This window comes from Vanellus vanellus (assembly GCF_965231255.1).
Source record: "Vanellus vanellus genome assembly, chromosome: 20".
NCBI lineage: Eukaryota > Metazoa > Chordata > Aves > Charadriiformes > Charadriidae > Vanellus > Vanellus vanellus.
This window is the reverse complement of record NC_138925.1, coordinates 9,906,585-9,919,131: the sequence shown is the minus strand read 5'-3', so window position 1 is coordinate 9,919,131 and position 12,547 is coordinate 9,906,585. Positions and strand designations below refer to the sequence as shown.

Sequence of the window (12,547 nt, the reverse complement as noted above, 5' to 3'; positions counted from 1 at the left end):
CCCGACCCCCGCTTCCCCCTCCCGCCGCCGCCGAGCTGCGCACGGTGAGAGCCCCGGCCCCCCGGGCCGCCCGCCCGCCCTCACCGCCCCTCCAACCCTCCTGCCCCCCCCGACCCTGGCCCGCACCCCCTCCATCCTCGCCAGTCCGCCCCGTCCATCCCTCTCCGGGGCACCAGCTCCTCGGGCGGCACCGGAGCTCCACCCCCCGGGCACTGGAGCTCCGCCCCCCAGGCAGCAGCGGGGCTCCGCCCCCCTGGCACGGGGGCACCCGCTCCCCGCTGCGCCCCCCCCAACCGGCAGAGCGCCGGCCCCGCCCCCTTTGCCGGCGCGGGGGCGTGGCGAGGCGCTTTCGGCCAATGAGGAGGCGCGGGGGTGGGCGTGTCTCGCGGGGTGGGGCGTGTCGTGGCGAGGCGTGGTGGTGCCGCAGCGCCGTTGCGGGCGGGGCGCCGGTGCCGCCATGTCGGAGCCGGGGGCCGCGGGCCCGGGGCCGGCCGCCATCCAGGTCTCCAGGTACGGCCCTGCCGCGCCGCCCGCTGCCGGGGACCCGGGGGAGGGCAGGCTGGCGGGGGGACCGCGGGCGGGCGCCGGGGCCAGCCTGCAACCGGGGTGCGACCGGCGGCCCTATTTGCACTGCGGCCGGCACCGGCAGCGCCGCGCCCTTGCTCCGGTGCGTGTGAGCTGGCAGGGCGGGCAGGGCAGTTTTCCTGCCTTTGCCTGCTGCGGCTCCCCGGCATGGCTCCTCTCCGGGACGGCACACGGCCGTTGCCCCGTCGCCACGGTGCCTCGCCTTCCGTCCTCCGGTCGATTATTTGCTGCTCCAGCAGAACCCGGGTCAAGCAGTGGCACGGGCCCGGCTCAGTCTCCCCTTGCTGCAGCGGCATGGCAGCCAGCTGCGGTGCCAGCCAAGCAGCCGGCCACCCCGGCAGCGAAGTGATGCCTCCTTCCACTCCCCGCAGTAATTTAGGGCGGTTTCCACCGCCGCTCGCAGGAAGCCGCGTGCAGGCAGCGCCAGTGACGTTGCCGGCATCAGCGTGGTGAGATGGCCCTGCAGCTCATCCGGTAGGGCGATAGCGGTGCCTCCGGGCGGCTGTGCCGGGACCTGGTCTGGGGGCATGGCAGGGGGGTGCGAGCTCTCGTGTTCCTTCCCTGGCAGGATCATGCGCCCGGATGACGCCAACATCGCGGGGAATGTCCATGGGGGAACCATCCTGAAGATGATTGAGGAGGCAGGAGCCATCATCAGCACCCGTCACTGCAACTCTCAGGCCGGGGTGAGTAGATGCTGGAGTGCCTGCCAGGCTCTGGTTGGGCAATTCTCTGACCCTCCAGCTGCACCTCAGGGGTCAGCTGAGAGCAGGGGGTGTGCCGGGACTGCTGGCCATCCCTGGGGCCTCCCCAGTCGTCTCCCCACACAGGAAGCGCTTGCTCCTGTGTGCAAACTGCCGGTGGCTCCGGCTGCTGCCAGAGTGTGGCCCCAGTAACCGGAAGCATCCTGCTGAAATTGTGTTTTATGAGCAGAAATGTTATTGTGCCGCTGTTAATGTTCTAACTCTAATGAAGGCCGAGTCAGAGGTGGCCCTGGCGTCAGTTACGGGTGGGGAAGGAAACACAGCCACTGGCTGATAAGGCGAGGGTTTAAGTGCCAGAGCCGCACATGGCATGGGCCAGCCCCAGGGAGATGCTGGCTGTGGTCCTGCGTGGTGTGGCTGTGGCCGCTACCCTCGCTGTCCCACTGTCCCCAGGAGCCCTGTGTGGCCGCGCTGGCGCGGGTGGAGCGGACGGATTTCCTCTCCCCGATGTGCATCGGTGAGGTGGCCAATGTTAGTGCTGAGATCACCTATACCTCCCGGCACTCCGTGGAAGTTCAGGTCAACGTGATGTCTGAAAACATTTTAACAGGTGGGTGGCTGCTGGTGTCTCTGTCCCCAGACTCCAGGAATGGCCATGACAAGCTGAGACCTCATGGTGACCCTGCCCTCCCCACCTACTGTCACCAGGAGCATTGGGCAGAGGGCAGATCTTGCCTTTATTGAGAGTGCGGGGGGCGGTGGGGAGGGGCAGTGCTGGGAAGGGAACCAAGCAGGCTCCCTGGGGATTACAGCTCCATTGATTGTTTTTAGCAGAGAATGGAAAAATCTGTTGTTAACTGTTCCTGTCTAATTTGCTGCCCTGCAGCTGACTTGGCCTGAAAAAGGCCCTTTTCCTGCCGTTGCTGTGGCAACCGGCTCCGCTTGCCCGGATGCCTTCCCAAAAGTGCATTGTCACATCCGCTCTGAGCCAAAGCCCGGCAGGAGCCGGCAGGGTGGGGAGCTGCCCTGTGCCGGCAGCATCATCAGCGTGTGGCTAGCCCTGGACCATGGCGGTGCCGGTTGCAGGCAAAGCACTGCTGCTGTTGGCGTGGTCACTCTCTGACCCCCTCTCCTCCAGGGGCGAAGAAGGTGACGAACAAGGCAACGCTGTGGTATGTGCCACTGTCCCTGAAGAACGTGAACAAAGTCCTCGAGGTTCCCTCCATCCAGGTAGGATGGCTCGCTTTGCTCCCTGAAAACTAGAACTCGCCCTCTTCAGGTAATGGCACTAACCTGGCTCTATCGGCACGCCCGGCTGTGCCGGTGACTTTGCTGACACCGTTCTTACTGGCCTTTCCTTCTAGTATGCAAGAAAGGAGCAGGAGGATGAGGGGAAAAAGCGTTACGAGGAGCAAAAGCTGGATCGGCTGGAAACTAAGCAGAGAAACGGTGATGTGATCTTCCCCATCATCAACCCAGGTAACATGGGTGGCCCGTGGAAATGGCCCTGCAGTGCTGGGAGGCTGAACTGGTCCCCGAGGCAACTTTGACTATCCCTGGGCACCTGTGGCTGTGAGCATGCGCTCTGAAATGCTGCGTTGGGGATGGGATTTTGGAGCCACGATGCATAAGCAGAGGGGGAGCTGGGTGGGCACCTGTGATCTCCCTCTTGAGCTGGTGGGTGGGATGCCGTCTTCTGAAACATGGTTCCTGCCACCACTCCTTGCATCCCTTGTGTGCTCCAGGGCAATAGGAGCTAGTTTTGCTCAGCGTAGGGTAAACACAAGTGTTGGGCAAGGGTTTTGCACGCTCTTCAGTTGCAGCCCCTCTCTGGAAGTCAGTTTTCAGCAAGAAGTTCATCAGCTGGTGTTTGAAGGGGAGGGTGAGGTATGGGGAGGAGCTGGGGGTCACGCTCTCCTTGGGGGATTGCTGGGGATCCCTTTCCTACCAAAAGCGTTGCTCTGGTTTCTGGAAATGTGGCGGCAGTGCTGATGGCGAGCTGAAGGGGCGAGTGGCTGGTGGCCTCTGGGACCAGCCATGGTCCTCAGGCAGAGGTGGAGAGGTGGCGCATGGGGATCGTTGGGGGGGTTGATGTGCAATGGAAATTGCTCAAATGCTTTTTTCCCCTCTGTTCTCCCTGCTCACAGATAGGCAGACGAAAGGTAAGGCTCTGCGGGCACTGCCGTGCGGGTGTCCTCCCCGAAGACGTGATGCCGAGTAGTCAGGGGCTCAGCTGTTTTTTTCCCTGCACTAAGCACCTTTAGCATCTCTCGTTAGATGGAAAATGCAGCCACCCCTAAGAGCATTTTTCCTCTGTCAGCAGTCAGAGGGTGCGATTTCTGTTGCCTGAATTTAGCAGCGAGTCAGATGTCACCAGCATGTGCCAGGGCTGGGGGATGTGGAGGCTGAGGTTTTCACACTGCGGGGAAAGTGTGGTCCTTTGGAGATGCTGCTAAGTGGCAGGTTTGGGGAGATTCGTCTGCGGCTGGTGGCCTGAGAAGGGAAAGCGTTACAGCCATGCGTCTGTCCGGTTCACTCCTGTTTGCTTCCAGGCCCTTGAAGGCTTTAAAAGAAGAAACGAGCTGAGCTGGAATAAAATTGATGGATAGGCACTAGAGGGAGGTGGCAACCTGTCAGGTGGTGAATAGTCTCTGCTCTCAGGACTTCTCGGGGCTGACATAGGTGTACAGTAGTGTATGTGTGCTGGCTGAGCAGCTCTGACTGCTGCTTTGTTCTGTCTCTCTAACCAGAGCCGCACACTGTTGGCTACAGCCAGTCCAGCCTGATCCACCTGGTGGGACCGTCGGACTGCACACTGCTGGGCTTTGTGCATGGAGGTGAGTGAGCACTGCCCCGTTCAACAGCTGGGCTGGTTTCTCCCCGGAGCAGAAGTGCAGTTTGAAAACAACTGATGCATCTCGATGGTTTTGGGAAGCGGGCTCTGCCTGTGGAGGTGTGCAGGCCCATTTCCACCGTCTGTAAGAGTCAGCTTTGCTTCAGCTGAGACAAAAGCTTCATCTTTTCCTATGTTTAAAGAAGGTCTCAAAAACTGACATACTTGAACTGTAAATCCTACAATTTTGTCATCATCTCTTATATTGCAAATCTCGGACTATAAACACCCGGCGTACAATGACTGCAATTTGCTGGAGTAGTTTCCTTTTGGCTGGCAGCACCTGTTACCTGCTGGGCAGGCATGGCAGGGCGGACGTGTGCGGTGTGAGCCTGGGGAGAGACACATTCGCCAAGGGCTGGGATGACGCTGGATGCCATTTTTCATCTAATTGCATCCTTTAAAACAAAAATAACCCAAACAACGTGGCTCAGAGCTCTTTCCAACCAGGAGGTTTGTGGGACTGATCTTGCCTTGCAAGGCTTGAGGTTTGCTCAAAGAAATTTGGGAGAGCCAGACCTGGCCTAAATCTTCAGCCCAGGTCTGCAAGGATGTTGCCCTGAGTGTACTACTCTTGACAGGAGTCTTTGTGCTGGTACTGGGGGTTTCCTGCAGTTTGGATTCAGTCTCCTGTCTGACTCCTCAGCATAGCTTTGGTTATGCAAAGTCCTTACCAAGCTACACGTGGCTTTTTCGCAAATCCCACCTGCCTCCCTGAGACGAGATCCTCTGCCTCCTCCCCAGGTGTCACCATGAAGCTCATGGATGAGGTCGCTGGGATTGTGGCTGCCCGCCACTGCAAGACCAACATTGTCACCGCCTCGGTTGATGCTATCAACTTCCATGAGAAGATCAAAAAAGGTACCTGGCTGTGGTGGTGGGCACTTTGCTCTCCTGCAGTGTGACATCCTGGCTCCCTTGAGTGCGCACTTGGGACACACTGACAGAGAAATTGATTCCCTGTTAGACTTGTCCTGCACCAAGAAACTGTGCTTAAGATGTGGCTTAAGTGTAAAACAAGCAGGACCCCTTGCTCCCTTCCTCTGAGCAGATGCAGGGGCTGTCTGCTTAACTGGCCCCTCTCTGCTTTGCAGGCAGCGTCATCACCATTTCGGGGCGCATGACCTTCACAAGCAATAAATCCATGGAAATCGAAGTCTTTGTGGATGCTGACCCATTTGTGGACGAGTCTCGGGAGCGGTACCGTGCTGTCAGCGCCTTCTTCACCTACGTCTCCCTGAGCAAGGAGGGGAAGCCCCTGCCCGTACCGCAGCTGCTGGTAAGAGCTCTCCCCACCAGGCTGTGAGCCAGCCGCGCCAGTTCCTCTCCTGATCCTCCCAAGGCAGACCCCAGCTGCCTTTTTTGTCCAACAAATCCTCTTACCTTGAATTATTCAGCAAAAAAACCATGAGCATGAATGAGCCTTTCCAGACCAGGCTTCAGTTGTTTGTTTGTTTGTTTGTTTTTTTTAAATGTCTTTTGAAAATTGCCAGAGACTGGGTGCGGTTTCCTTTCTCACGGTTGAGGACAGGCTGTGTACAAGCTTTGCAGCTTTCCCTCCTGCCCATGCTGGAGATGCCCCTGCATCCCCCATCCCCACTGCATCCCCACTCCAGCCCTTCTGCCTATTTTTAGCTCTGCTGATCCCAGCAGGGCTTTGCAGACACGAGATGCGGTGCTGCTGACTAGGGGCTGTTTCTTGATTAATAGTTTATGTCGCGTAGGTCTCATCTCTGTACTCTTCTGTGTTCCAGAGTGTTTTGTCAGCTAACTATACATTAGCTGTCAAAACACATATTTAATGGAGTGCAGGTTTTTCTTTACATTTCCTGCAAGGGGAGGCGTGTTTCCCTCTTGCACACGCTTGCAATGTGCAGTGTGGGAGAGCTGTGCTGCCCCAAGGCAGCTAACACTGGCGGCTTTGCTTTCTTTCTATCGCTGGCAGACAGAGACGGAGGATGAGAAGCGGCGCTTCGAGGAAGGGAAGGGCAGGTACCTCCAGACGAAAGCCAAGCGGCAGGCGCAGATGCAGCAGGCTGCCCAGCAGTGATCCCGCCCCGCGCTCTCGCAGCCTTCGCCTGCCAAACGTCCTGGTTCTCGTTAAGTGTTGTGTCTGGTCTGCGCCGGGCCTCGCGCCTTTGCCCGCCCCAGCCTGCCACCGGAGCTGCCGTGGTGGTGCGGTTGCTTTGCTGCTGATCGGTTTAGCGCCGTAGACCTTGTGCTTTAGGTGGCTTAAGCGCCCCAAAAGCCTCCGGGAGCCTTCCTGGTCGCTCGCCATTCATCCCTTGAGCCCTTTTTTCACCGTTCAATCCCGTAAATGAAGCTCCCGCCCATGCTGGGGTGGGGCAGAGGCACGTGGCGGCACAAGGGACACGCGAGGCCACGAGTCTTTGTGATGCTGTGTTAAACTTGCCAGTATGTCCTAAAACTGCACACCAAAGCTTACGTACGATACTCGCGATGAGAAACGCGCCCCAGTATCGTACTGAATGTCTAGGACCGTTTTGTTGACATCTCTAGGTAGTTTCTCTGTGCACATCTAAGTTATTTCAGGAATCCTGTGGCATAAATAAAGTCTGTTGCCGTTGACTGAAATAAAATGGGTGTTGCGTGGTGGGTTTTTTTTGTTGCTTTTTTTTTTTTCTTTTTTTTCTCGAGCAGCAGCAATTCTGGCTTAGGTGCTTTACTCTAAAGACTCGTGCTGCTTCCCCCGCCTGCCTTTCCCGCCGGATCCTCTCACGGTCCCTGAGGGGCACAGTGGGCCCCTGCCCGTGTTTCTGAGGCAGTCTGCCTCTTTCAGTGGGAATCCCAGAACAGCTCTGGCAGCTGGCCCTGGGGATCACGACCCCACGAGCACCATGGCTGCCCGGGGATCGCGGCTGGCCCTGGGGGGTGCCGCACAGCCTGTCCCCCTGGGGCCCGGAGGCCGGTGTAGGCAGTGCTGGGCCCCGGGGCCGGGGACGAACGCCCTGGCCGGGCCCGCAGCGGGAGAGGACGGGCAGGCCGCGGCCCGGCGGGTGGTGAGGGGACGGGGGCCGCCGGCCCCCCGAAAAGGACGCCTTGGCCCCTCGGAGGGGCTGCTCCAGTTTGCGATATTAAACAGCAACCAAACCCAGAGCCAGCCCCAGCCCGGGGGTGACGCGCCGGTGCCGGCCGGGGTACGTCAGCTCCCCGGTCTCACCGGGGTCGGCCATTGCGCCCGTGCAGCGCCTGCGCGGCGCAACTCTCGCGAGAGAGGCACGCCTCCCGTGGCTACTGCGCCTGCGCGGGGCGGAGCTCTCGCGAGAGCGGCGCGGCCGTTTCCCGGGCGACGCGGGCGGGGTGGGCGCCGCCATGATGGCGGCGGCGGCGGCGGCGGCGGGTCCGCGGCGGGGGCGGCTGGGCCGGGAGGCCCGCGCCAGCCTGGCTGCTTTCTTGCTGGGCGCCTCGGTGGCGGCGCTGCCGGTGGCGCTGGGCTCCTCCCCCGCCTTGCTGGCCGCCCCCGGTCTGCGCGGCCGCTTGGCGCTCGTCCTACACGTGGCGGGCGTCAACGCGGCGCTGCTGCTGCTCTACCCGCGGCCGCTCTACAAGGTGCGGGGGCAGGCCCCGGGGGAGCGGGCCCGGGGGGCGGCGGGGAAGGGCAGGCCCCGAGGGAGCGGGCCTGGGGGGCGGGGAAAGGCCTCGGGGGACGGCGGTCGGGGGATACCAGGCCTGGGCGATCCGGACCCGGGAGGCGGCAGCTCTCTCTCCTCTCCCTTTGCTCGCAGATCGCCGTCCGGGCCTGCTTCCTGGGCTTCGCCTTTGGCTGTGGGCTGCTGCTCAGTGCCGGCCGTTCCGCCTGGCGCCACTTCGGATGGTAAGGGAAGAGCCGGGGGAGCCGGGCAGCTGCAATGGCCCCCGGCCCTGCCAAGCGTTGCCTTCCTCCTGCCGCAGGTACATGTGCTCCCTCTCCCTCTTCCACTACTCGGAGTACCTGGTGACGGCCATCAACAACCCGCGAAGCCTCTCGCTGGACTCCTTCCTGCTCAACCACAGCTTCGAATACAACCTGGCCGCCCTCTCCTCCTGGGTGGAGTTCACACTGGAGAAGCTCCTCTTCCCAGGTTGGCCACCCTGCCCCTCCCTGGCACCCGCCCTCCTGCCTGCCGTCCCCTGGCTGTGCCCAGTAGTGCCGGCTGCCCGTGGCTCACCCGACGCCCACCCATCTGGTAGCAAAGTGCTGGTGACCCCTGCTTAGCTGACCCATGCTGGCAGCAGAGGGGGGCTTTGATGTGGTCTTAAGCTCTCTGTGCTCAAAGCCTCTCGGTTTTGGGGTTGGGGGTTGGGGGGGGAGCACCTCCTCGTTCTGGCATGCCAGGCTGTCTTTGCCATGTAGCTGGTCTTCAGCCCTTTTCTGGCTGCATCTTTCAAGCTGCTATGGTGGTACAAAGAATGATGCTTCAGTTACATCTGGGCGTCTTCTTTTGACCTGGAATACAATCAAATAGGCACAAACTGTTGCTGTTTGCCGAATCTGGGTTGCTTCTTTTTTTTTGGAGGGGAGATGTTCTTCTCTGCTTAATAATGGCAGTGCAGGCTGCAGAGCTCCCCATGTCTGGCCAAGTGCGTGCACTGCGCTGTGCTTTACATCGGCTTTACTCTACACCGTTAAGCCAAGCTCTGCCTTGGTGCCGGGTTCCCCTTAGGGTGATCCGCCGTGAGGATGTACAGACGCCGCATCGGGGGTGACTCTGTGGCAGGGGACGCTATTTTAATTTGTTTAGGTGGCGGGATGGCAGCGCATGGAACACTGGCTGTCTTTTACACATTGTGCTTTGAGATGGGGAGGGGAAAAGCCCACCCAGTGACCCAATCCCCCGTGACCCCCCGCACCGCGAGCGTGACCTGTGCGAACCTGTTGTGACCCGTCCTTATTCACTTGCAGAGCTGAAGCAGATCACCTGGCTGAGTACTGTAGGGTTGTTGATGGTGATCTTTGGGGATTGTCTGAGGAAAGCGGCCATGCTCACAGCTGGCTCCAACTTCAACCATATTGTTCAGAATGAGAAATCGGATACTCATACTTTGGTGACAAGTGGGGTGTATGGGTGGTTCCGGCACCCGTCTTACGTGGGATGGTTTTACTGGAGTATTGGAACACAGGTACCGTATACAACATGCTCAGATACTTTAATCTTATAACCTGGGTCTTTCTTCTTAATGCTGCCCTACACCTGTAACGGGATGCAAACCGTTGGTCAGCGGCAAGGGTGGCCCGGGCGTGGATTTTGACACCTCCTGCACTGGCACCACTGGCCTGTGGGGGGTCAGCGCTCTGCCCTGCACGATCTTTGGGAAGACCTCATCGCCTTAATTTTCTGTGTGGAATAAGCAGAGGCAGCAGGGCTTGAGCCAGAAGGCCCTTAGAGGCTCAGGACGTGATCTGCTGCTAGCCTAAAGCTGATGTCCAGAGATTTCTTGCATCCCTATGGCCAAAATGCCTTCTGTAAGTGATCAGACTCAACCTCACTCCTGCCAAATACCGGTCCTGTGCCAGGCTGGCAATGAAAACTCCCTCTAAGAGTGCTCAGGGCCCTGGCTGGAGGGTAAACTGGAAGCCAGCTGCGGTGGAGCTGTAACTCTGCACTGCCTTAGTCGTGCTCTTCTCGTGGTTGGCATTTGAGTTTATTTCTCTGGAGAGAGACTGTAAAGACTGAAAGTGGAGCAGCATGGCCACGCATGGGCTCTTTGGAGCCAGGGCAGGAGCTGGCAGCTGCCTGTGGACCGCTTTCTTCGTAAGCACTAATTTCTCCCCAGAATGAAATTCAAAAAAAAGTGCTGGGATCTTGTCTTTTCTTTGGAGAGCGTTTAGACCTTGTGGCAAACTTAATGAAGGGTGATTAGCATGTGGGGGCGGGGGACAGCCTCAGTTTCTTTGGGAGACAAGGGGACTCTAACCGCCAGTGTCTGTTCGCAGGTGTTACTCTGCAATCCCATCTGCGTGGTGGGCTATGCACTGGCGTCCTGGCGCTTCTTCAGGGAGCGGATTGAGGAGGAGGAGATCACACTCATTCACTTCTTTGGAGAAGAGTATCTGGAGTACAAAAGGAAGGTGCCATCGGGTCTCCCTTTTATTAAAGGAGTCAAAGTGGAACTGTAACATGGGCAAAAACTGGACTGGCTGAGTGAATGCCCAGCTCCAGGCGCTGCCGGGCAAGGGACGATGTGCGGTGCCGGGAGTAGCCCGTTGGTATTTCCTGGCCGCCCAGGAGGAGCTGGCGGAGGGCTGTGGAGCTGGGCGGCCTGCCGGGTCACTAGCAGATCAGAAGCTCATTCGTCCTCCTCAAGGTAGTTCCTTCGTTGCACATTCAGGGATCTTCCAGATAACTTAGCCTGTAGCGACCTAAAGAGAATTGAACCCTCCTGCCTGCAGTGGCTGAATAGTACTGAAACACCTCCGGACCGATTCTTCCAGAGAACAGCTCTGCCCTCCCGCCCCCATGCAGGAAAGGCGCCGGTCAGCGGATTGTTCCTGTGGCATAATTCAATTTTAAAGCTTTTTGACCTTGCAAGCCAGGCAGCGTGGCTTTAATCTCTTTAGGCCCGATTCTGCAAGCTGGTGCTCAGGCAGCTTGCGGGAGCAGCCTCCAGGGCTGCCTACCCCCTGCTTGCCACAGAGCCAGCAGCACGGCACCAATCAATTCTCCACCAGGTGTTAAGTTCACAGGGAGCCTTTCCCGCTCGTCTCATGCCACTGCATCATGAGCTCCTCTGTGAAACACGGCAGGAGAGAGAGCCCACTCCCTCCTCCTTCAGCTGCTGCTGTGAATTCGGGAGTCACCGTTTCAGCCGCTGCCTTCCCAAGCCTTCCCACCGCCACCTCTGTTCCCTCTTCCCGCTTCCAAATCATGCTGCTTCCTATCCTGCCAGGCTGCCTCCATCCTGCAGAGATCCCAGGATTTTGGGTTGAGAAAGAACTGCAGCTACTGGGCTTGCCGAGGGCTTTAGTGCTTGAGATCCTTGCCTGCTTTTTTTGGCGAAACCTGGGATGTCGGCTTGACTAGGAGGTGCTTCTAGGGAAATTCTCCAAATGGGGGGAAAAAAGTTTGGCTAGCTAACGCTATTTTAAATGTTACCATTTTGGAAATGGTTCCTACTCAAGCTTTGTGGTATAACTTATTCTGTCGTTATATACCAAAGAGGTTCACTGTTTTCTTGAGTTTTATGTTATTCTTCCTAGCTGGAATGGAAGCGAGTTGCTTGTCAGTTCACGCTTTGGGCTTTGGTGAAGGTGCTGTGGAATGGCTCAGGAAAGGGGGCACTGATGGAAATTGCTTTAGTTTTGGTTGTTTTTTTTTTTATAAAAGACAAGAAAAAACATTGCCAACTTATTTCTTGTGGTTATTTGGAGATCCCTTGAGGTTCTGGTGATGACATTGAAACTGGAATCTTACTTTTACAATTCCCAGTGGGTTTTCAGTACAGTCCAGTGTTGCGTTGAAGCACGACCACAACTTGCAGTGACTCGCATGGCTGTGCAGCCACTGAGATGGGGTGAATTCTCCATCTAACTGATGCAGAGTCCTTCCTTTGCCAGGTTTGCTTTGTATTGCAGAGTGTGTTCTGCATGGAGCGTCAGCTTAATGCCTTTGCTGGTAATTTATCTTTTACCGAGCATGTTTTTAACTTTGGAGAAAAGAGCAAACATGAAAATACACCAGCTGGATAGCGCTGATTTCTCTGTGTAGTCACTTGCAGGCTCCTGGTCAGGCTTTTCTGTGCCTCTAGCTCACATCCTCATGGAAGCTGTGACCTGCTGTTGTAAACGCCAATGTGCCTCAGAGAAGTTAATTTTTAACTAATTTTTTTGTAGGCTTTAATATTTCTGCTGTGAACTTGCACAAGTGTACTTTGAAACAAACGAGCGATTGTCGCATGGGTTTTATTTGAGCTGATGATGGAAACGAAGCTTTATTCTCAAGACATTCTTTGTAGTAAATGCACCTGGATCCTAATTTGCAAGAGTGTGCCAGTGTTAGCTCTGACCCAGGTTCCAGATGTGCGGTGGCAGGGTCTGCCCAAGGCAAGATGCATTGGCACCAAAAGAAAGGGATAAATTTCACCTAAAGCAAAATCTTCGGAGCCCTCTGGGTGCTTTGGAGACCAGCAGCCTCTCTTAATCTTTTATTTTCCTGAATCCTGTGACTGGAAGCTCAGTGAGGAGACAGGAACTCACCAGGCTTGGGGAAGGCGTCTGACTCTTTAGTGAAATGCAGGAGTAAGGTGTCAGACCCTGCCCTCCCGCACCGCAGCAGTCTGTAAGTTTTCAAATGGCACAGGTGCACAAGGAGCAGAGCCCCTCTTTCTGGTGCCCTGCCTGTGTTTTTGCTCCGCTGCCTGTCGGCAG

General features: G+C 57.6%; 2 protein-coding genes across 4 annotated transcripts; both read left to right on the top strand.

Annotated features, from left to right (window-relative positions):
• The first annotated feature begins 437 nt into the window (after positions 1-437).
• Positions 438-6,821, top strand: ACOT7 (acyl-CoA thioesterase 7). 3 transcript variants are annotated; one of them, XM_082493677.1, is made up of 11 exons: positions 438-510; positions 957-1,059; positions 1,154-1,271; positions 1,743-1,899; positions 2,428-2,519; positions 2,654-2,768; positions 3,437-3,451; positions 4,040-4,126; positions 4,927-5,043; positions 5,277-5,461; positions 6,128-6,821. In XM_082493677.1, the coding sequence occupies exons 2-11, from the start codon at positions 1,040-1,042 to the stop codon at positions 6,230-6,232; spliced, it is 1,011 nt and encodes a 336-aa protein (XP_082349803.1). In that variant the 5' UTR covers positions 438-510; positions 957-1,039; the 3' UTR covers positions 6,233-6,821. The 3 variants fall into 3 exon arrangements, with proteins under 3 accessions (XP_082349803.1, XP_082349801.1, XP_082349802.1); XM_082493675.1 differs by lacking the exon at positions 957-1,059 and having other exon boundaries at positions 456-510; XM_082493676.1 differs by lacking the exons at positions 957-1,059; positions 3,437-3,451 and having other exon boundaries at positions 456-510; positions 6,128-6,820.
• Positions 6,822-7,518: 697 nt separating this feature from the next.
• ICMT (isoprenylcysteine carboxyl methyltransferase) lies at positions 7,519-11,520 on the top strand (the record flags this gene model as incomplete). The annotated part of the gene is made up of 5 exons (XM_082493540.1): positions 7,519-7,752; positions 7,929-8,017; positions 8,095-8,264; positions 9,086-9,303; positions 10,118-11,520. 5 exons carry the CDS (start codon positions 7,519-7,521, stop codon positions 10,298-10,300), a joined length of 894 nt encoding a protein of 297 aa, XP_082349666.1. The 3' UTR covers positions 10,301-11,520.
• Positions 11,521-12,547: the final 1,027 nt, after the last annotated feature.

What these genes read in the sequence shown, in the direction of transcription:
- ACOT7 (XM_082493675.1), top strand. Translation starts at nt 458, where the DNA reads ATGTCGGAGCCGGGGGCCGCGGGCCCGGGGCCGGCCGCCATCCAGGTC. An exon ending in ACTGCAACTCTCAGGCCGGG is followed by an intron (nt 1,272 to 1,742) that starts GTGAGTAGATGC and finishes CACTGTCCCCAG; the next exon opens with GAGCCCTGTGTGGCCGCGCT. An exon ending in GTCTGAAAACATTTTAACAG is followed by an intron (nt 1,900 to 2,427) that starts GTGGGTGGCTGC and finishes CCTCTCCTCCAG; the next exon opens with GGGCGAAGAAGGTGACGAAC.